Raw genomic sequence first — 24,794 nt, 5'->3', positions numbered from 1 at the left:
GCATTGCTGTTTAGTCGTGTTCCAGCTCTTTGGAAACCCCGTGGACCGTAGCCCACCAGGCTCCTCTCTCCATGGGGTTTCCCAGGCCAGAATACTGGAATGGGTTGCCATTTCCTTCTCCAGGGTATCTTCCCTACCCAGGGATCAAACCTGCATCTCCTGCATTGGCAGGCAGTTTCTTTACCACTGAGCCACCTGGGAAGTCCATGGTCCAGGTACTAGGGGCAAATATGGGCAGAAGGAGTCAGTGACCAAAAATAACCAGGAAAGGTCAAAACCAAAGAAGACACTTAACAGAATTAGGGGAGTGAGGACACATACAAAGTAGAAGGACGGGCATTTGGAATGTCAGGGGCAGATCCACGGTAGATGATGACATGGCCTTATGACTGCTGTTGCCATGGTGATGGTCACATGACTGCACAGTAGCCGGGCCACCCACACATTCAAATCCCCCAAGGAGACAAGGCAGTCAGACTCTGCATCTTCCGTGAGAGTCATTAACATAGAGAGAGGGAAAGGGAAAGTAGGTGGCTGAATGCTGATTAAAGGATATGTGATTGAAATGTTTGAGCTTCATATGATAGGGGGCTTTTAACTGAGGACTGCTGAACAATGGTCTTGAAGTAGCCAAGAAAATACTGAACTCTATACATCTACTGGGGGCTTCCCTGGTGGCTCAATGGTAAAGAATTCACCTGCCAATGCAGGAGATGGATGTGGGTTCGATCCCTGGGTCAGGAAGATCCCCTGGTGGAGGAAATGGCAACCCCCTCCAGTCTCCTTGCCTGGGAAATTCCATGCTCAGAGGAGCCTGGCAGGCTATAGTCCATGGGGTCCCAAAAGACTCAGCCTTAGCGACTAAACAACAACAAGCACCTTCAGACCGTGAACCAGAGGAGAGGCAGAAAAATTAATGTCAATTACTTGAAGGTTTCCAGAAACATAATATACCAGTAAAAGTATCAGGTTTCTTCTGTTACAGTGAAAAGGTAGAAGGTCCTCAGAAAAGGTAAAGATTACAATGAGTGTTACTAACAATAGAATGAGTATGATAGTGGGCACCAGGATTTGATAAGTAAACATAAACAAAGATGGGTAAAAGCTGAGACCAACAGAGCGAGTATGGAAAATCAGATTGGCTGAAAGGCTGCCTAGGATAAATGATTGTATGAAGAAAGCTAAAAGTGCCATGTGTCTTTAACACACAGAGATCATACCGACTTCATAAAATCTTAAAGACTATAAAACTGTTCTTATAAAACTTCAGGACAGAGGCTCAGGTGTCCTACAGTGTCAAGAACCAACCCCAAAATGGAGAGTCTGGAGTTTAGTGGGGGAACATGGGTAGAAATCAGGGGATTTGTGGATAGACTCTATGATAGTTCTGAAGTCTTTCAAGATGATTTCGTATCATTTTACCTCAAAGAAGTCATTTATACATTTCCTTCAGTCAAAATATTTTATGGAGACCTCCCCAGTGGTCCAGTGGCTAAGAATCCACCTTGCTATGCAGGGGACAGGAGTTCGATCCCTGGTCCAGGACTAAGATCGCACATGCTATGAAGCAACTAAGCCCTCACATGGCAACTACCAAGTCCACGCGCCACAACTAGAGAGTCCCTGCATCACACAAAGGATCCCATATGTCGTGACGAAGACCCCACGTACTGCAACTAAGACCCGACACAGTCTAATCAATCAGTTAATTTTTTAAAAGAAGTTAAAATGAACAATTCAAGTAAAACGCTTTATGAATTTTCCTTAAAGCACATCCTTTAATTAGTTGGGTGGTCAACTCTACTTCGCAATCCAGGGAACAGGGATGTGCGATGTGATCCTGCCTGGGAAGAACGCAGACTGAGACGTGAGTGTGCAAGTGTGTGTGCAAGTTGTGTGTGTGTGTGTGTGTGTGTACAGCATACTTCACGGCATCTGTGTGTGTGTGTGTGTGTACAGCATACTTCACGGCATCTGTGTGTGTGTGTGTGTGTACAGCATACTTCACGGCATCTGTGTGTGTGTGTGTGGACAGCATACTTCACGGCATCTGTGTGTGTGTGTGTGTACAGCATACTTCACAGCATCTGGGCTATTTTCTAGGTGAACAATAAAAAGCTAGAGAACAGAAATGTTTCAAAAACATGTTGCCTCCTTTTAACTAATTCCAAAGTAACATCGCAGTTTACAATACAAATTGGAGGCATAAGATCTTTCAATATGTCCAGAAATATAACCATGTCAAAAAGTTACAGAGAGAAAATGGAAAGTAATCATTAGAAAGATCTAAACAGGAGCTGAAGAACACTCCATGTCATGGCCCAGATGTACTTCCAAGTACACTAAACTCCAAACACTATAGGATAAGAGAACAGAAAATGAAAATCACAATATCCATATTCAACCAGAATGTATTCATACTTACATAAGTAACTATAAATACCTGAGATGAAAGACTTAATTACTTAAAAAGCACTTTGCCAGATTTCACTTACAAACACCGTCAATGTAATCCTTCACAAGGTTTGCATCCGTCAATACCCAGAGGCCACACTCCTAGAAAGAATCATTTTAATTTTCTTTTAAAATAAAAGTTTAAACTCCCTCTAAATTGTCAGTTGCCTATACCCCTAATTCACTCTTGCTGTTTTGTTTTTGTGTCACATGTGAAAATCTCTCCCTTTGCTTTTTTAACTCTTGCTCATTTTTGAGAGTTTAAATACATACATGAGTATACAGTCTCTCACAAGACACATACACAAGCACACAAACAAACACTCTCACATGCAGAAAGAGCTATTTCAAAGTCAAGGAAAGTGATATAAAAGAAAGAAATTACTTGTTTAATGGTAATTCCATTATTTCTCTAATGATGAAATAACTTATTTGCTTTTAAGACTAGAAGGATGACCATCTTTCAATTTCAAATTACACTTATATAACACACTGCACTTTAGCAACACATTTAAGATGTTAACATTTCATAATTCAGATCATTAATTCTGAAATTAGTTTTGCAGCAGTAAATACATTAATATCTTTTCAAATTATATAGCAAACTAACCATACCTGAAAGACTGCAAAAGAATTCATGAACATGCCTAAATAATATCCTGTGTTATAAAGTTCCAATTCATGGACCACCTAAGAAGAAGATAAAATATACAGAATGAAAGCATCCATATCAGTGTGTTCTGCCCTCTCAATATTTCTGACATGTACCCTAATAGCTGACAGGTACACATGCTTATCAAATGTACTACATCAAACAGACCATATGCTTATCAAATCTGAAAATGACACAAACGGAGGAATAATGAATATGTCGATGCCATGTTCATAATTCAATCAGCCAAAACTACACTTCTTCTTTAAACTTATTTTTATTCTGTTCAGTAATCAAGAGTTCCTAAGAAGTGTGGGCTTGTTAACAAAGCCAACACATAGAGATCAGCATTAAAAATGACTCATATTTTTGACAAAGATAAATAGGGTTAACGTGATGGTTAACATAAGACCTTAAAAAATATCAGTTAAGAATCTGAGTCAGTTCTAGCAAGGTGGATGAGCCTAGAGCCAGTTATACAGAGTGAAGTCAGAAAGAGAAAAATTAATTAATGCGCATTTATGAAATCTAGAAAAATGCTACTGATGAACCCATCTGCAAAGCAGGAGTAGAGATACAGACACAGAAAACAGATTTGCGGACACAGAAGGGAAAGGTGAGGGTGGGATAAACTGAAAGAGTAGCATTCAAACACACACATAACCATGTGTAAAACAGACAGCTAGTGGGAAGTCGCTGTGTAACACAGGAAGCTTAACCAAGTGCTCTGTAATGACCTAGAGGGGCGAACGGGGGATGCGGTGGGAGGGAGGTTCAAGAGGGAGGGGACACATGTACACGTATGGCTGATTCACGCTGTTATAAAGCAGAAACCAACACAACATTGTAAAACAATTACCCTTCAACTAAAAATAAATTAAAAAAACATTTTGCTAAGTGAGATAAAGCAGATACTAAAGGACAAATATTGCATGATTCCACTCACGTGAAATATCTAAAATAAGCAAATTCATAAGATCAGAATTTGATTAGAGGTATTGCAAAGGGAAGGAGGTAATAAAGAGTTATTGCTTCATGGTCACAGAGTCTCTCTCTAAAGCGATGAAAATTTTGGAAATAAACAGTGATGATGGTTGTACAATATGATGAATAATTAATGCCACTGAACTATACTTTTAAAAATGGCTAAAATGGAAAATTTCATGTTATATATATTTTACTATGGCAAAAAAAAAGTTAGGATGCTATACCCTTTTGGTAACTATTTTGATACATTTACCTCAATTACATTAGCATTAAGATTGGGAAATTAAGACAGGGAAAAGAATTATGGAAGATTCTAAGTTTAAAAACATATCAAGTTTAACATTAAACACCCAAACCACTGCTTCTGCTTTACTAACAACAGCACTGCTACACCCATGGTAAGGAAACATGATGCTAGAACAGGCATCAAGAAGGAGAAAACAGAAAATTCCATAATACCTCAACAAGCTGGCCAATACAGTTAGCCCAACTATGGACAATGAAGCCAGAGCCAGACAGGATGGAGAGCAAAGTTTTTCTTCCATAACTCAAACTCTGCCACAGAAGACCTATATGTGCAGTGCAGGTGTGAATCAACGGAATTATCTAGGAAGAAGCATCTCCTGCATAAGGAAGAGAGATGCTCTTTTTCTCACTGGTTCAGAGAGAAAGCTGCAGCAAGGGAAGTCTGCGATCTGCAGATTAGTCCTGGAAGATCTAGGACACTTAAATTATTCCAAGGCATTCACAAGTCTCTGGACAGCATCTATAAATTTAACAAAAATGACAGAAAGGAAAATGGTCCATTATCATAGGCTCCTGATTCCTTCCTCTAGAGCCTATACTGGAGAAATAAGAAAAGCAAGCAAGAAACTTATATAAATAGAACAAGAAAACTCTCAGAAGAGCAAAGGGTATCTCCAGTTTGGGTGCTGGAGGAAGCAGATGGTAGAAAGCTGAATCACGCAGCAGGCTGGAAGAGGCTCTTAAATTCTACTTGTGCTTCTCTTCTGGAGGCAGCCTTAGGACATCCCCAGCAATTCACTGCCCAAACCAGCAGGATAATAATGGCCAGGATAACACCAGGTGAGCACCTCTGCCCTTCTGGTGTGAAAGAACCAGGAAACATTTACACAGACCCCTGGCCTTCAAGCATTCACTTTCCCTCCCCACTCCTCCCACCCCTCCGAGTTGGCGGGTCACCCCCTCAGGAGACTACCTCTTCCTGGGCTGCTTTTCCCTAGCAGCTTAAAAATGAACCACCGAGTGGAAGGGGGCGGCACACAGGGAGAATCAAGAGTAGTTCTATAGTCCCTGAAGCTCAACCCGTCCCCTCTCTTTAAACTGACAAGAATTACATGGATTGGAGCCTATTGTTCAGCCTTCCCCAACAGACAGAACAGCTGCCTAATCAACTAGATATCCAACAAGTATAGTTTCCATAAAAGACATCCAACCAGACAACATACAGCATGTGAGCTGAATACTGAAAAGTCAGCTCAAGAATTTAAAATAAACATAGTAAATATAGATAGAGAAAATATTAGCAATATAAAACAAGGAAAAAAACAATGAAAATAATAGACATTAACAATATAATAGCCGACATAAAACTAGGATTATCTACGAACTGAAAGAGTCAATTGAGGAACTCACCCAAAGAAATACAGAGAAGACAGATGAAAGAGACAAAAAAATATAAAATAAAAAGCTAAGAAATATGGAGGAAAAAAGTCAACATGCTAATCTCTGCCAATCTCTGAAAAGGAGAAGAAATGGAAAGAAGAGGAACTACAGGAAGAAACAATTTCCAGAATCAAAAAATTAAGGGACAACACAGCCTGAAGAGGCAATCATGACAAAGAACTAAAATGCTATACAATAGCAACATGATCTGGCCAGGATTGGGGAAGGAGATGGGGACAGGGAGAGACAAAAAGGATCCTAAGAATATGAGGGCACACCAAAACATTTGACTTGTCAGATAAAGATACAAAAGAAAATCAAAAGGATAAACAAACATGAGCACAATTCATGAGATAAGGACATCTATCATGGGATCAAAAATAGAATGCATAACTTCCAAAACCACGGAAAGAAGAATGAAAGAAACAAAAAGGAAGCAGTCTAAATTATCAAATAAAAAAGCAGAAATAAGTCCTAATTAGAACAAGTACTAATCTGTAAATGGGTTAAGTAAGCTTATTAAAGATACTGTCAGATTAGTTTTAAAAAAACAAAAGCTAAATACAATAATACACTGTCTGCAAGATATACTCAAAAACTTACAAAAGGCTGAAAATAAAAAGATGGAAAAACATATCAGTCAGGTGTGAACCAAAACAAAGCTGGGATAGCAATCTTACATATGACAGAATTTATTATAAATGCACAGTGAGATACAGAGACAGAGACGCAGGGAGAGCACATGTGTGTACTTCTGTGTGTACACATATATAAGGAAGAAAAAATGAAATAATGTATTTATTAAGATATTTAGCAAGTTGTAAAATGAAAGATACTATCATCAGTTAAATCAAGTGCAAAATGCTATAGATTTTTTAGAATGAATGAATTTAAGTAAAGTCAAGAGAAAAAAGTGACCAACGGGTTTTAAAGGATTACTTTTTTTTTTTTTTTAAGAAAATGAGAAAAAATTGCTGGATAGAATGAAGAAAAATAGATAATTTTTCTCAAATGGACTGATTTTACATCAATATGCCCAAGTTAGCCTATACACATATATCTTTCTTCCTGAAGTGTTGTTAATCACTACAGTTAACCAATCAATGGGTATAGTTCACACAGTCTACATTTCCACTGCCAAGGATCTATAAAGGACTTACAAATAAAAATTAAATAACTAATGAATAGGGGATTAGCTTATGTAACACTAGATGCTCATATATTTCTTGCACGTTTTCTGAAGATTAACATGATTTCACTCCCTCAACATACTGCAAATTCCTGATTCAGTGAGGACTGTAATTATTTATAACTATCACGTATAACCAAAATAGAAAGTATTTTACAATTACCTAAAGCTCTCTCCAGTGTCATTCATAAATGTGCAAGTCCAATTCCTAGTACTTTCTCAAATGTCTTCAGTTAAAATAAAGTTTGAAAATGAGGGGAAACTCTAGGTGACAATTTTCATGTAAGACAGCAAAGACAGTTGACCACAATAGACTTTCCAACATGACAATTGGAATGCAGATCCCTTTCATTCAGAAGCTTTACTATTACTGACTTATACTTGAAAATGAAATTTCCTTTAAAACTTGGAAGTAACACAGTAAAGTTTCTTTTCTTCTCTCTTTCAATGTGCATTTTTGTAATAAAAAAAAATGGCTAAACTCACATTTTCCATTGTAATATCATTTGAGACATTCATCAGATTCACACTCTTGTCGACAGCTACGATACCAACTATTGAGTCTGGCTGTGTCACAGAGATCCTGAGAGAGACTTTCTCAGATGGTTCAGCATTGTCTTTACTCCAAAATAGCTGTATCTATGAAAGTGAAAAAATAGTATTGATATAATACACGTTTTTAAAGCATTTCATATGTCTTATCAATAGCAAATCAATGACAAAATCTAGCGAAGAGTCTACACTTGTGTTGGCTCAGGGACATTCCAAAACCATACACAAGTCTTCTCCAGGGAAAGAAGTAAAAACAAACTTCACTCCCACAGTGTTCTCAAGTCATGGACCCTCTCACTGGGGCATATATCAAAGTGTTCCTTCACTTCTCTAACCTTCACCTTCCCTTTCTCCACCTCCCACCCCACAGCTGCTAGTTGGCACTGAAGAGAAGACAGCATCTTACATGCCTGGGGAGAGTCAGCATCCACGCGCGAGGACAGGAACGTGCCTGCACGTTGGCCACCTGGACTCAGAAGTGAGCGCCTGCTAGTAAAAGCCCCTGGGGACACACAGAACTGCCTGCACTGTATGGGGGTGCCTTTCCCCAGGAGGAGGCCCTCAGACCAAACACCAGTCAGGCCCACTGCTCTGTGCCTCGATGGCTCCCTCAACTTGCTGTCATTAACCCTCAGCAAAGCATGGTTCTAATGGTACTTCTTAAAGAGCATCAATCCTCTCACCCATGGCTGGACCTAATGGCTTTGTCAGAAGGCCTCTTCTTCCTAGCAATGTTCATCTTGCCCAGCTCTATTCCAACAGTCCCATGCCCCAGTGGCTGTACCACCTGATTAACATGGCCTTTTGACTCACTGGAAAAGACTCTGATGCTGGGAGGGATTGGGGGCAGAAGGAGAAGGGGACAACAGAGAATGAGATGGCTGGATGGCATCACCGACTCGATGGACGTGAGTTTGAGTGAACTCTGGGAGTTGGTGATGGACAGGGCGGTCTGGCGTGCTGTGATTCATGGGGTCGCAAAGAGTTGGACACGACTGAGCGACTGAACTGGACTGAACTGAATGAACCCCTCAGCTTACCTGAATGTTAGACACGGTTCTACCTGACATTAACCACCTGCTTTCCCTTTCCTTAGAAAATCTGCAACTGTAAATGTTTTCTCTGCTCCTTTGAGATGGAAACCTTCTCCCAGCTTCCTGCTAGTTTTACCAACAGAAATGTCTTTCTCAAAGATCTGAGAGCCATCCTTTTGAAGTGTCGTCATTCACTCAGTCGTGTCCGACCCTCTGCAAGCCCACGGACTGCAGCACACCGGGCTTCCCTGTCCTACACCATCTCCCTGAGCTTACTCACACTTATATCCATTGAGTCGGTGATGCCATCCAACCATTTCATCCTCTGTTGTCCCCTTCTCCTCCTGCCCTCAATCCTTCCCAGCATCAGGATCTTTTCCAATAAGTTCGCTCTTTGCATCAAGTGGCCAAAGTATTGGAGCTTCAGCTTCAGCGTCAGTCCTTCCAAAGAATATTTAGGGTTGATTTCCTTTAGGATTGGCTGGTTTGATCTCCTTGCAGTTCAAGGGACTCTCAAAAATCTTCTCCAACACCAGTTTGTAAGCATCAATTCTTTGGTGCTCAGAATTTTTTATGGTTCAACTCTCACATCCATTGGACCATATACCAACTTCCCAGGTGGTTCAGACAGTAAAGAATCCACCTGCAATGTGGGAGACTTGGGTTTGATCCCTCAGTTGGGAAGATCCCCTGGAGGACATGGCAACCCAATCTAGTATTCTTGCCTGGAGAATCCCATGGATAGAGGAGAATGGTGGGCTACAGTTCATGGTCACAAAGAATCAGACATGACTGAGCAAACACTCTCACATCCGTACATGACTACTGGGAAAACCATAACTTTGACTTTATGGACCTTTGTTAATAAAGAAATGTCTCTGCTTTTTAATATGCTGTCGAGTTTTGTCATAGCTTTTCTTCCAATGAACAAGCGTCTTTAAATCTCATGGCTGCAGTCACCATCTGCAGTGATTTTGGAGCCCAAGAAAATCAAGTCTGTTGCTGTTTCCATTGTTTCCCCATCTATTTGCCATGAAGTGATGGGACTGGTTGCCATGATCTTAGTTTTCTGAATGCTGAGTTTTAAGCCAGCTTTTTCACTTTGAAGTGTTAATCATCAAGAAAGAGCCTTGATTGATCTCCCAGTCTCTGTGGGTGAATAGGAGCCTAACTTACAAACTCACAGATGGTCTGCTCATATTGACCAATCCCTCCCCCCAATATCCTCCAGTACTTTTCCATTAACTCATCCCAGTATTTAAAAACCTCCCTGCCGTCTGTTTCAGTGGAGTTGAGTTGTCTCTCTCCCCTATTGCAATAGTCTTAAATAAAGCCTTCCTTGCCTGTTTAACAATCTTTTTTCACATGCCTCTTGAGCCACTGTGTCAGGTTTCCTCTTCTCCACTCATATCTTAAATAAGGTGAAACGGGAACTTATAATACGCAAACTTTGCACTTCTCACTCTACTCTGCACCTCAGTGACTCCATAGCTCCAAACTGCACTTCTGTGCAGACAGTTTCTAAAACTATAACTCTTGCCCTCTACATCCCACTCATTTATTCCACAGTCATTACTGAACGTCCACCAAGCTTCATTAATTTTCTTGTGTTTAAACATTTAATTTCCATATATATAATTTCTTTTGGAGTAAATTTGGTAAACATTATCATATAAAAATTGAAGAATTATCTTTGCAAACACAACCAAAACTAATTTTTTACCGCTCATATCTAAGAAGTTTCTTGGAAGTATGCTATGTATACGCTCTGTTTCCTCAAAGCCTCTTACACAGCAACATTTTTTAGAACCTGCTCTCACCTTCAGAGATGAATGCCTCCAGGTTTAAGCCTTACTCCTACTTTAAAATTTGCCTTTCTCGGGAGATTAATGGAGTCTCTGAAACTAACAGAATACAATACTGTTTTTTAAAAATTCTTTTCATAAGACAGAAAATAAGTTTGTATTCTATTTGACAGTAAAAATTAGAGTCAATAGTTCTCAATAAAAAAGGCATGGATCACAACTTACATTTCTCAAAATTTTTAAAAATTAAGGGAGAAGATGCTACCAGAAAAGTGTACTCTGCAAATCATTACTTTAAAATAATGATTAATTTTGCTTCAGAGGTGCTGAGAAGGCAGCAGCCTTTAGTGAGAACAATGGCCCATTTAAATATGCATGAGATAACTGAACTCCACCTGTCAGTCTTACTGACAGGTTACTTCTCAGGGTTGGGGGCCAGGGGGTTTTCTGATACAAGCTATACACCTTAGGTTATAAAAAAGCACTGCTGCTGCTGCTGTTAAGTCGCTTCAGTCGGGTCCAACTCTGTGTGACCCCATAGACGGCAGCCCACCAGGCTCCCCCGTCCCTGGGATTCTCCAGGCAAGAACATCGGAGTGGTTGTCATTGCCTTCTCCAATGCATGAAAGTGAAAAGTGAAAGTGAAGTCACTCAGTTGTGTCCAACTCTTAGCGACCCCATGGACTGCAGCCTACCAGGCTCCTCCGTCCATGGGATTTTTCCAGCAAGAGTACTGGAGTGGGTTGCCATTTCCTTCTCCAATGCATGCATGCATGCTAAGTCGCTTCTGCTGTGTGCCTGATATATCTAAGACTAATTAGAGTTCTCAAAGGTGAGATGAGAATAGAGGAATAGAGAAATATTTTAAAATATCATTTCTGGGATGTAGGGGAAAAAAAAATCACTGCTGTGTTTGGAGACCAAACTCCACAGAGATCTCCACATGCAAAGTAGCCAAGCTTATTGAAAATTTGTCCTGGGTTAGTTTCCAGGCTGGTGAAATGGATAAACCAAAGCCCAGCTCTGCTTCCCCGCAACAATGCAGATGGCCACACTTCCTTCTGCAGCCCTCACTTCACTGCCACACCAGTATGAACACCACACACATTCTACATGGCCACACAACTCTGTGCCAGAGCAACACCAAGTCCACTGTTTGGAAAATCCTGAGAGGGCTTCGTGGATTTGAATTAAAGTCTTAAAGCCAAGAATAATAATATACACAGAAGATCCACATTGTCCAATCATTCCACATGTGAAAATAGATATATAATAATTAAATATGAAGAGTTTTATCTATAGTTCTAGAAAAAATATACATTTCTAACCAATTTGTTTTAATGATATTTTTCTAAAGAAATATTACATTTGCAGACTTTATGAAGTTTTCTTTTTAACATCATTACCTTAAATCTTACCTTATTTTTAAAAACGAGCTGAACAGGAATTTTCAGAACATCATTTATAATTTCCCCATCATCTTCAATATAATACACAATGATACACGCTTTTGGGGCCCAAGAATTTTCTGGTGTTAAGGAAAAGGTTGTTGAATTTTGCTTGCCTACAGCCACCAACTGTCCCCTGGACACCACCTGAAAAGAGAGTCCATGAGTTTCATTTTATGCTAAAGAGAATGAGAATCTCAATATCAGCTATGTTTTCATAATTTTAAGCCTACATACAAATTCTCGACTTAAGCCAACATCAAATCCTTTTTGAATACACACACCCACAAATAAACTTTCCTGACTAACACAGGGAGTATAAGCTGGTCATTAGAAAAGGATAAGATAAAGTAACCATAACTGAGGCAACAACAACTTGACAGACAAGAATCTATTCCTGAGTTTAAGGAATGCAGAGCACCACTGAGAGAGCTGGATTAGCAAAATTACAAGGCTGTGGGGAGCAATTTTTGTTTGCTTTTTTTCTTACATTTTATAATTTTCTATAATGAACACAGGGCTTCCTGATGGCTCAGACAGTAAAGAATCTGCCTGCAATGCAGGAGACCCAGGTTCAATCCCTGGGTCGGGAAGATTCCCTGGAGGAGGGAATGGCAACCCACTCCAGTATTCTTACCTAGAGAATCCCATGAACAAAGGAGCCTGGCTCTGGGGTACAGTCCATGGGGTCACAAAGAGTCAGACATGACTGAGCAACTAACACACACACACACACACACACACACACAATGAACATAGGTGGCTTACCTCATAAAAATATAAATTTTAAACATAATGCAAAGTAGTTTCATTATTCATCTTAAGTTGGAAATACAAATATAGGTAAAGAAAGAAAAAAGATAGTTTGATTTCAGTATAAAATGGGCAGCTTAAAAAGGAATGAGGCTGATTTACAGCAACATAGATGCACCTAGTATAATAAGTGAAATACGTCAAAAAGAGCAAGACGAAAACCATGTGCTATCTCTTCCATGTGGAATCCAAAATATGACACAAAGGACTACCCTGGTGGTCCAGAGTTAAGAATCTGCCTTCCAATGCAAGGGATGCAGGTTTGATCCCTGGTCTGGGAAGATTCCCCATGCCAAAGAGCAACTAAGCCCGAGCTGCAACTACTGAGCCCACACACCTAGAGCCGGGGCTCTACAACAAGAAAGGCCACCATAATGAAAAGCCCAGGAACTGCAAGGAACAGCAGCCCCCTCTCACTGGAACTACAGAAAGCCCTTACAGCAACAAACACCCAGCACAGCCGAAAATAAAAAATTTTTTTAAAAATTTTTTAAAGAAACAGAAACAGACTCACAGACACAGAGAACAGTCCTGAGGCTGCCAAGGGGGAGGGAAGGTGGAAGAGAGATGGGCTGGGAGGCTGGGTTGCAAATCATTATACATAAGATGAATAAACAACCAGGACCTACCCTATAGCACAGGGAGCTATACTCAACATCCTATAACACTCCATTATGGAAAAGGAATAAAATGGAAAGTTTTGCAAAGTAAATTTACATACAACTTAGATATAGAAAACTCTGTAAGAATGTATAGAAATATTACAGCCTACACATGTATAATATGTATTAAGATACGTTTTTTTAAGTGTGAGGCTGAATTTTAAAAATCAGTAAGCTCAGTTTAAACATAAGATATACACTATTTCAGATGATTCTACAACAGATCATAAATTTAGATTGTGTAAGAGATTACCAGGGCTTCCCTGGAGGCTCAGTAGTAAAGAATCCACCTGCCAATGCAGGAAACATGGGTTCGATCCCTGGTCAGGGAACATTCTGCATCCTGTGGAGCAACTGAGCCCGTCAACCCCAACTACTGAGCCTGTGCTCCAGAATCTGGGAGCCGCAACTACCGATGTCCGTGCACCCTAGAGCCTGTGCCGAGCAACAGGAGAAGCCAATGCAATAAAGAGCCCCTGCTCTCTGCAACTAGAGAAAGGCCCTCACGGCAACAAAGACCCAGCACAGTCAAAAACCAATTTAAAAATAAAGGAAGTGATTTTTAAGAAGAGATTACCATATAACTTAACTCCTTCAATTGCTTGTTGCCAGTAACCACCAACTCAAATGGTGATCCCACCTAAAAAAAAAATTTAATTAATATATACATATCACTGTCAAAACAATTCAATTATATTATAATTAACAAATGATTGTAAGCATTACCTTTATATTTTCATCTTTTGCTTTCAGCTGGATGTAGGTTTTACTAGGAGACTTAAACATACCATGAACTGCCATGTTACTCACACTATCGAGAAAAGAGGCCTATAACAAAAGAAAAGGGAGCCGTAAAGTTTCATCTTTAGTAGCCTCAGGATAAGGAATGTGACCTGGCTGGACAATCACTGAAAGGCAAATTCACTTTCACTTTCCGTCACACAGCAAACAATATACTCCCCAGACACTGGATCTTCATCATTTTATAGCTTATACCGTAAAGAAACTGATAGCTGTAAAATGTGTTAGATGGTCTTCACCATCATCATCTAAGAGGAAAACGCACAACCCTAACTTATTTCCAAAACAAAGGTGTATTCTCAGGAAACACTGTGAGAGGAGAGAAGGAAAAGGAAAAGGAATCCTTTCTTCTCCCCACAACACAGCAAGAAACTGAATCAGCTCATTCAGTCTACCACTGGGGAGAGGAAAACTCAGAGAGGCCACACTGGGGCAGGGCCAAGCAACCCAGAGAGAGGGAGGGGGAATGGCTGAGGAGTCTCAGTTCAGCAACGGAGTATAAATGTAAAAACAATATATTCCCCTTTCATTTTCAGCTCCTGCCAAAATACAATTCCAAATGATTGAAAATCACCTAGCCTGGGAGTTGGGGGTGCTTCTCCATCATATCTTCAGGTCACTATTTTACTGTGCTCTTCAAAATGAATTTACAAGGAAGCATTCAGTCTACCTCAGCCACCGCCATTAAATCCCTTGTGATCCTTTCTCCTGCTCTTTTAAATAAAAATGTGTCCACTTCCTGTGCACTTTAACCTCCCAACAAGTTGAGTGCCCACCACCAGTCTGCAATTTGAATGTTGTTTTTGCAGTAACATAAAGATGGGAAACAGATGGCACCTTCACTTGTAGCTCGCTGGAATCATCCAGGATTGGGAATTCGATCTTGAAAATTCCGTTTGTGGGGACGGTATGATTTATGATCTGGACAGCCCCTCCTTCCTGATTCCTAGTGTCCCATCTGCTCCAGTACTCAGTATAGTTTCTCTGAGTCACCATTAAGACTACATTATTTTTTCTTTCTTCAGGAGTCAGCTGATGACCATCAGAACGGGTGACCTTCACCTAATTGTCAAAAGAAAACACTGTGAAATCAGGTAAACAACAGAAGCAAAGAATTTAATTTTAATTGAATCCAGTTTCCGTCTGTTCCCATGAACCTGAACTCTCAAAAGTCATCGGCAGTCCCCTAACTTCCAGGTTCAAGGGTCTCTCCAGGCAGCCTCCACTCCACTTCTTTCGCCTTCCACGGCTCTACAATAACCTCCTTCACTCCATACCCCTGTTTCTACATCGTATCAGTGTCCTTTTTTGTTCCCCTTCCCTCTTTCGAATTGTCGGAATTTGTCAAAGCCTTCTTATCATTTACCCTCAAAGGTCTCAGCACTCCTGCTGCCATCCTGACCTGGCTCTGGAATTCACACTCAGTACCTCCAAGCCCTCAAGGAAATTTCTACCTGCACATCCCTGTTGTCTCAAATTCAACACATCTAAGACTGGGAAACCATCCTGCCTTTCCTGTTTGTACTAATATCACAGTTGTCCCATACTTAATACCCGTGCATTGCCCATTCCTCTACCCACCTTCCGAATCCGATGCCTATCAAGTCCTAAAGTCTTTTATAAGCTCTCCACCCACATCCACCAGCATGGGGCTCCTGATGGCCTCATGCCAGGGCTGCCGCCCTCCTCCCACACACAGACCCCACTAGTCACCCTGGAACCCAGCTTTTGCCAACATCCCTCCCACGTTCATGAGGCTCCAACTCTTCACTGTGTAGAGCACCTGAGACGTGGAGGACCCTCTGCGATCCCTGTGGAGCACGGGGGACACAGAGGACCCTCTGGGATCCCCGTGGAGCATGGGGGACGTGGAGGACCCTCTGCAACCCCGTGGAGCACAGGGGACGTGGAGGACCCTCTGCGATCCCCGTGGAGCACGGGGGACACGGAGGACCCTCTGCAATCCCCGTGGAGCATGGGGGACACGGAGGACCCTCTGCAATCCCCAAGCTTCACCTCTTGTTTCCTCTCTGTCCGCTCCCGGACATGAGCTCTCTGCAGCCACCGCCGGGGTCCAGTCACGGACACCTGACTGCACCCTGACTTGCCACCCAAAGCTCTCACCTTGCGTGTCTCAGCTCATCTTGTTCCCCGCTCCCTACCCACACACCCAAACACTGAAAATGCTGCTGATCTTGTAACCAAGAGCCTAAATCTTCCCCTTCCAATGACCCCGCCCCATCCCCCAGCCAGCTCTTCTTCCCTGGGCTCTCTTTGTCCCTCTGTTCATTTGGATGTTACCATGTGCAGATTCCCGGGTGACCATTTCTGCAGATTTCTTTTTAACTATCCTTTCAAACTGTCTGAATTATAAGATTGTTAAAATTAGGAGCTATCTAAAACTTTTTTTTTCTCACTAGATCACCAGTTTATTGTAAACGGATACTGAGCAAAATGAAGAGGATCGATGTTCAGGGCAAGGTACCAGGAAACCCTCTCTGAGCACACTCTTTCCTCCAAATCTCCATAGTCACCAACCTGGAAACTCTAAAACTTGTCTTGATCTGCTCAACAAGAACTGACCCTTTTCTCTTTAAACCAGGGGCTAGCAAACTATGGCAGGCAGGAAGACCAAATCCAGTCTCTCTGACATAAGGTTTTACTGGAACATGGCCATCTCCCTTGGTTACCGAGTGGCTCCGGCTACTTTCACGTTACAATGTCAGAGTTGCACAGCTGTGACTGAGACCATGTGGCCTGCAAAGCTGAAAATATTTACTATCTCGCCCTTTACAGGAAAAGTTTGCCAGTTTTAAATCCCTATAGAAATGTGTTCATGACACATTCATCCTGCCTTGAACTACAGCTGTGTGGATTCTCCTGTCACCATCACAAATACTGTGACTCCAGGACTGAGACCTGGGTCTTCTTCTGTCAGTGAGCCCCACCCAGCAGCACGCCTTGCAGACTGTCAAAATTCACTTGGCCAATAAATGTTAATGCAATATTCTCTCAAAAAACTGAGATAGAATTGATAATTTTTTAACTTTTGAGGACAGCCTGCAGCATGGGGAACCTCAGTTTCCCAGTCAGAGACTGAACCCACGCCCCTGCACTAGAAGGCAGAGTTAAGTCCCAGGCTAGATGATCATCTTCAATGCTACATCTTAGACAGAACTAAAATTAGTCATAAAAAATCAAATTGAAATTTCAAATTTGAAATTTTGAAATTGAAATTTTTTGACTAGCATCTAAACCCTTCAATTAATTTCTAAATATCTAACTTACATTACTTACCAAATATACTTTGAAGAAAATATATTTTGGAAACTACTTTTTAAAAATAAATTAAAGGTCATTTGGAAACAATTCTGTGTGCCTCATATATCTAAAGGGGAAAAGTAATTTATCTACTTTGGGCTTAAATTTTTTGAAAAGTACTAAAAGTACTATTACTAAAAGTACTCTCTCCCATCTTGTTTCACTACACTGAACTTACAGATTTAGACCATTATTAAGCATGCCAACTTACAGTGGCTGTGAAGTTTAGAGATGGCTTCAAGACAGTAGCATAGTCAAAGAATTCAATGATGTAATCGTGTTGCTTGAAAAATACATTGGAGCTTGCATTTCTTGAGATACCTGTTTTGGAAATTGCACCATTTAGACAGTAAAAGTAATATATAACCATCAGCTTCAATCCACCACATTTCTCCATCTGAGCTACTCCCCAAAGGGCTAGGATATCAGAGCACAGAAGCCTCTGTAACATCAGTTCTATCATGTCCTCTGTGGATCCCTTCTGAGCGCCTTCAGAGCCCCCTATCAATGACATGTGCACCCAAGTTCAGGCCACTGACAGAATAGTCTTTTTGTACTTCTGGGGATTGATGAAAGCCATTACAATAGCAACAGAAAGATCCAAGTAATTAACCTTTATTATTAAAAGAGAAAATGATCTAGGAGCAGGTGAGATTTCAGAGGATAATATTTTAAAAAAGTAAAAGGAGGATGGCTAGTCAGTTGAAAAGGTAGCTCTTCCAAGTAGTTTTCAGGTTGAAAAAAATAGTAGAGATGGAAAAATTGTGAATACCTATCACAGGTGGTTGAAGCACAGTTGTTCAAAGAAAATAAGTTTCCCCTTCATTATGAAAACATTCTGCAAGTCAGACTAATATTTATGACAATTTCAGCATTAAATAGCATCTTTAGGCAATAATGCCCTCCAATGAAAATGCTAACTATAATAAGAGATGACAGAGCGGCACATCATACAGAGCTTTGCCTATGCTTCAAAGTCTACAAACCTGTAAGTGATTCTGTCACTGTGGCTATAATCTCTACCGGCCCAGGAGAAGACAGGTACATGTGTTCGGAGGGTCCATCCGAAAAATCCATTACCTTTTTCATCTCTTCATCATTAAAAGAGAAGTTTGCAGATCCATTTATCTGTTTTGTTAAAAAATTTTCAATTTCATTCTTCACTTTAGCACTTCAAATTTTAGAAATAAAATTCAAACTAAGTCACAAAAATACAAAGGTCTTATTTCCACTTTAATTATTTTAATAAATAGGCAAATTCTCATTTGTCCAATGATAGAAAGCTCTTGATTTTCTCATGCTCAACTTTTTGTTAATTTGGTATAAAATCTTATTACTGGGGAATGTACACATAGTTTTTCCCCATTACAAGTTAAAAGATATCTGCAGAAGTTACCTTCAATGTTTTTGTAATATTTTTCTTCACACCCCAGAAGGATAAAGGTAAAAATGTAAGTGTTAGGTTTCCTTTCACAGGCTTCCCATATGTATACCTGAAAAATAATAAACAGGACCTAACTTAAAAGAATTCTATTAAAAAACATGCTCTTACTGCAAATTTTTAAAACCAAAACATAGGAATGTGCTTAATAAATGGTGATCCTTGATACCAGTCTCCAAAATGGGAAGATTATTTTATTACAATACCTCAAAACAGTTCACAACACATACACTTTACCCAGCCTTCTGGAGAAAATCTGATCATAACTAGAAGTGACAGTTTCCTGTTGAAAGATTTCTTAAAAGATTATGAAAATCTTTTATTCTTAGAAATCTGGACTGGCCCATTAACTGCATGCCCAGGAGACTTTGTAACTTTTGAACATTTTAAAATGTTAGCTGAGACTGCATTTCACTGTGGCCCATTCCTGCATGTTTCAATATTAACCATCAGGGTTTATTAGACCAACACACCAGGGCACCAAATGTGCTCATAGCTATTTAAAATTCACTTTTTGAAAGGAAATTTAAAACAAGAGCAATTTTTTTTATCCATACGACCAAAATTATCTTCTTGAGTCAAGAAGATATCTCTCTTGCTGATTTGCATTCTACTTTTTAACTGTATCCTCTCTCATAATGGGATAGTCTCTTCGTGTAAAGGAGAGGCAGTCTTTGGTAAATCATTTTACTGTCAGAAAGCCTTCCATAAATGCATTTCCTTGGTTCCTTCCATTTCTATTACGAAATGCTCAGCCAAACATGAAAGCTAATTTTATTTTGCACTCTAAAAATGTGACTGTTAACTCCTGCTTCCTGAATCCCTCATCTGGATCACAGAAAACATCCCCTTGTCTGGATCCACTCAACTCAAAAACTGGTAATAAAATATAGCATATTCCAAAATTTAAAAAAATAAAGCAGTCCATCTTCAAATGTACCACCCTTCCAAACAAAAACAATAAAGTCAGTGGAAACCCCAGATAGCAATGTCAGCATCAAATTCACACATTCAAAAGAGTCTGCAAAACCTAACTCTGTGTGTATCTTGTTAGAAATTAAATAAATGCATAACTAGAACACCAAAACATCATATTTTAAAAGTTATATCACATGCTAGTACAGGGAGCTGAGAATTCATACATTATTTAAAGTATTCTCAGACACAAATATTTTTAATTTTGATTTAAATGTGATATGGATTTAGCCTTCCAAGTCCCAAGCTGATTTATTGTGCTAAACAGAATCTAGATACTTTGGGGAATAAACTAATCATTCAGAAAGTAACATTTCAACAACTTTTAAAAGGTAAGTCAAAGATATTCTATGATATCATTAACCAAACAAGGATTTTTTTTTTTCCAGAAAACAACCACAGCACAATAGGTTTACAAAATAATACCTAAAAACAGTGAACCTATCATTATAATTCATATTTCTCCCCACCATTTTTTCCATATCATTTCTAGGATACAAATAACTCATCAAATAATAACTATATTTTAATAAGCCTTAGATTATAAAAATAATATTTTTTAAGTTCTACTGTCCACAAGGATTATGGAAGTAACTAGATGTATGCCATGTTATTTTCTTTACAATCCTCTTAAACCTACTATGATGAGAAGAAGAATCTATTATTTATTTTAATGAGGTAGGAATAGTGAGCAGATGTTCACATCAAAGCTAATAAACAAATGCAGGTTTTTATTCATCTCAGCTAAAAATTTTTAAACTAAAAGAGAGTGTTAACCTTCTCCAAGAAATTTCCAGTAACCCTCTGCACATCAGCTATACTTTGATGGGACAGATGGCTACTAGCAAAAGTAACCAAAACTGTTATCATCCACTCATAAATATGACTATAACAGCTAATATGAAATATTTAAAATAATATCTGTAACTTAATAACAACTCTCCAAGTGGTAAGACAACAAAAATCATTTTTCAAAGTACACACAAGAGACAACTAGATTTCAAGTCCTACTCTTTACTCTCTAATTCGGTGACAAAACCAAAACTATTGCCCATACACCTTAATTTAGTTCACTCAAAATAAGAGGCTTTTGGTTAGGTATAGAGGCCTCTGCTGTGCTACACACAGCTTGAAACTGAAATCTCAGGAGTCACACTGTTTTATCTATTTATTCTTTCAATAGGCATTTATTGGAAGTCCACTCCATGCACAGACCCACCCTCAAAGAGGTGATCTAGCCACATGATCCAAGAACAGAAGCTTAGGGGCAAGAAGCCACACACTGAAATTGCCTATGTAAAGGGGTCTTGGTCAGAAAAAGCACTGTGCATTCTTGGACGCACAGGTAAAATTTGGGAGGAGACTTCGGGAGGGGAGATGAGGGGCTGGGTGAGATGTTTCAAAACACTTGAAACTAGAAAAGAATTCAGTAAGAAACTCTAGAGGAGAGTGACAAAGTTGGCTTAAAGCTCAACATTCAGAAAACTAAGATCATGGCATCCAGTACCATCACTTCATGGCAAACAGATGGGGAAACAGTGGCTGACTTTATTTTCTTGGGCTCCAAAATCACTGCAGGTGGCGACTGCAGCCATGAAATTAAAAGACGTTTACTCCTTGGAAGGAAAGTTATGACCAACCTAGACAGCATAATAAGCAGAGACATTACTTTGCCAACAAAGGTCCGTCTAGTCAAGGCTATGGTTTTTCCCGTGGTCATGTATGGATGTGAGAGTTGGACTGTGAAGAAAGCTGAGCACCAAAGAATTGATGCTTTTGAACTGTGGTGTTGGAGAAGACTCTTGAGAGTCCCTTGGACTGCAAGGAGATCCAACTAGTCCATCCTAAAGGAGATCGGTCCTGGGTGTTCACTGGAAGGACTGATGTTGAAGCTGAAACCCCAATACTTTGGCCACCTGATGTGACTCATTGGAAAAGACCCTGATGCTGGGAAAGTTTGAGGGCAGGAGGAGAAGGGGACGGCGGAGGATGAGATGGTTGGATGGCATCACCGACTCAATGGACATGAGTTTGGGTAGACTCCAGGAGTTGGTGATGGACAGGGAGGGCTGGCGTGCTGCAGTCCATGGTGTCTCAGAGAGTCAGACACGACTGAGTGACTGAACTGAACTGAACTGAAAGAAACACTAAAAATTCTGAACTTCACCCTCAAGGCAGTGGTCTGAAAACTTTCATGCAAAAGGGCAATAGAATTAGCTTTGTCTTGTTAGTCAAAAAAGAAGGCAGAAGTGGTAGGGATTGTGGGGGAGAGGAGGAGGAGGAGAGAGAGAGGAGGAAAAGAACAGGAAACAAGAAGTCTGGATGCAAAGTAGAGAAAAGACTAAACGTCGCAAAAAATGGAGACAAGAAACACTTTTAAGAAACTATAACAGCAGTTTTAGAAAGAAAGATGACATCGGCCTGAATGAAGGAAGTGCCAGTGGAGAAAAGGGGATGGATTATTTGAGAGATATTAAGGAGAGAGAGGGCTTCCCTTGTGGCTCAGCTGGTAAAGAATCTGCCTGCAACGCAAGAGACCTGGGTTCAATCTCTGGGTTGGGAAGATCCCCTGGAGAAGGGAAAGTCTACCCACTCCAGTGTTCTGGCCTCGAGAATTCCATGGGCTGTATAGTCCACGGGGTCGCAAAGAGTCGGACACGACTGAGAGACTTTCACAAGGAGACAGAACCACCAGCACTGGATGTTGACTGGCTGTGGGAACTGAGGGAGTCGGAGGAGTACAGCTGACCTGGGCAGCTAGAGAGAGGAGGTGCAGTCCACCAAGGGAGGACGCAGAGCACCAGGGCTGGGGAAGACAACCTGCTTCAAGCATCTGTGGGACATCCAGCGGACAATGTCCAGAGAGCAGTGAGACATAGGATCTGACTGTCATGCTAGAAATGTAGGCTGGAGAGACGGATTTTGTTGTTGTTGCTGTTGTTGAGTCAGTAAGTCATGCTGGACTCTGGGATCCCACAGACTGGAGCCCGCCAGGCTCCCCTGGGATTTCCCCATGGGATTTCCCAGGCAAGAATACTGGAATGAGTTGCCATTTCCTTCTCCTAGGGGATCTTCCTGACTATTTCATCACTATTATATTTGTTGTGGTGATCTGTGATCAGAGATCGATTTCACTACTGCAAACACATTACAATTCACCGAAGGCTCGGATGATGGTTACTCTTCTTTAAGAATAAAGCACTTTTTAATCAAGGTTCAGTTCAGTCGCTCAGTCATGTCTGACTCTCCGCGACCCCATGAATCACAGCACGCCAGGCCTCCCTGTCCATCACCAACTCCCAGAGTTCACTCAAACTCATGTCCACAGAGTCGGTGATGCCATCCAGCCATCTCATTCTCGGTCGGACCCTTCTCCTGCCCCCAACCTTTCCCAGCATCAGAGACTTTTCCAGTGAGTCAACTCGTCGCATGAGGTTGTTTTAGACATAATGCAATTGAAACCAAATGGGACCCTGTGGGGGTCCTGGGCACAAAAACCTTTCTGTGTCCCCCTTTCCTGACTTCCAAAGGACATGTTCAAGCAGCTGTTAATCAGGAAAGGGAGAGGATGCAGAGACAAGGGAGAAGCAGTCAAGAAACAACACTGCAGCCTCGGGGCAGGGTCCTGGTTCCACCTCAAGGGATACACAGAACAGTGTCTTTGAGCTCTTCTGCAGAACTAAGTGAAGTCGCTCAGTCGTGTCCGACTCTTTGCGACCCCATGAACTGTAGCCTACCAGGCTCCTCTGTCGATGGGATTTTCCAGGCAAGAGTACTGGAGTGGGTTGCCACTTCCTTCTCCAGAAGATCTTCCTGACCCAGGGATTGAACCCAGGTCTCCTGCATTGTAGGCAGATGCTTTACCGTCTGAGCCACCAGGAAAGTCTCTGCAGAACTAAAACCCCCACTGAACGGAAGATGTTAACTACCTGATGAGGCACTCTTCTTTCCAGGTAAGGTCCCAGTTCGCCCATCATCACCTGACATCAGGAGATCCCTGCACTGAAGGAACATGCTGCCAAAACCTTGGCTCTCTGTGAGCCAGGGTCAAACAGAGGTATGCAGACAGAGTGCGGAGGAAAAGGAAATGTGGCTTTACTTCTTGGCCAGACAAAAGGGGAGCACAGTACCTCGAGAACTGTGCCCCTTCTCCCTGGTGAATAGGAAGCAGTTATATAGTCAGGCTTCCCTGGTGGCTCAGATGGTAAAGAATCTGCCCCACAACTGTTCCCATCTGCCCTTTGTATTTATTTATTTTTGGCCGCCCTGGCGCTTTGTTGCTCCACCCAGGCTTTCTCTAGTTGCTCTCAGTGGGGACTTATCTCTAGATGCAGGGTGCAGGTTTCTCGTTGGGGTGGCTTCTCTTGTCGCAGAGTATGGGCTCTGGAGCACAAGGGCTTCAGCACTCGCCACTCACAGGCTCTACAGAGTGCATGCTCAGTAGTTGTGGGAATGAGCTTAGTTGCCCATGGCATGTGGAATCTTCCCAGACCAGGAATCAAACCATGTCCCCTATATTAGCAGGTGGTTTCTTAACCACTGGACCACCAGGGAAGTCCTCCAAAGTCTGCCCTTTGGAACTCAGGAAAGGTCATGGAGCCTGGAATCTTGCCTACAAGAAATGGGGGACAGAAAGGCCTCTAGCCAGGAGATCCCCAAGGCTCTGCTTGGCATGAGGAAGAGGCTGTCAGTGTTGTGGCTTCAAGGGATTCACCCTCCCTGAAAAGTGTATAATGAATTTTCTAGACAGTTACCAGAGTTTAAGAACCACTGTTTTAACTAGCTGTGTTTAAATCCCTGGCACCTGCCTGAAAACTAAAAACAGAAAAAAAAAGAAGCTATCCACTTTCAGCTTAATCCATGTACCCAAAGACGGTTTATGCGGATTTGCAGTCACTAAGTTTTATATGTGTTAGTCAAAGAATTCCAGATAAAACCCAGACAGAATGCTTGACCTGTAGCCAAGATCAAGAG

At 41.1% G+C, this 24,794-nt stretch overlaps 1 protein-coding gene across 2 annotated transcripts in view; it reads right to left on the bottom strand.

The window, feature by feature from the left end:
* CD109 (CD109 molecule) overlaps positions 1 to 24,794 on the bottom strand; it is a 164,194-nt gene that overhangs the window by 51,092 nt on the left and 88,308 nt on the right. For both annotated transcript variants that reach the window (XM_055433780.2, XM_055433779.2), the window contains 10 exons: positions 18,801 to 18,897; positions 18,391 to 18,532; positions 17,616 to 17,725; positions 14,921 to 15,145; positions 14,009 to 14,110; positions 13,860 to 13,922; positions 11,778 to 11,954; positions 7,455 to 7,607; positions 3,070 to 3,144; positions 2,496 to 2,556 (listed from right to left, as the gene is read on the bottom strand). In XM_055433780.2, the coding sequence (XP_055289755.2) occupies positions 2,496 to 2,556; positions 3,070 to 3,144; positions 7,455 to 7,607; positions 11,778 to 11,954; positions 13,860 to 13,922; positions 14,009 to 14,110; positions 14,921 to 15,145; positions 17,616 to 17,725; positions 18,391 to 18,532; positions 18,801 to 18,897 (1,205 nt within the window). The remainder of the gene's footprint in view (positions 1 to 2,495; positions 2,557 to 3,069; positions 3,145 to 7,454; positions 7,608 to 11,777; positions 11,955 to 13,859; positions 13,923 to 14,008; positions 14,111 to 14,920; positions 15,146 to 17,615; positions 17,726 to 18,390; positions 18,533 to 18,800; positions 18,898 to 24,794) is intronic.

This window comes from Moschus berezovskii, chromosome 10, assembly GCF_049115385.1.
Source record: "Moschus berezovskii isolate FMDL1 chromosome 10, NW_MosBer_1.0, whole genome shotgun sequence".
Classification (NCBI taxonomy): Eukaryota; Metazoa; Chordata; class Mammalia; order Artiodactyla; family Moschidae; genus Moschus; species Moschus berezovskii.
Note: the sequence above shows the minus strand (reverse complement) of the source record. Positions and strands in the feature narration are given on the sequence as shown.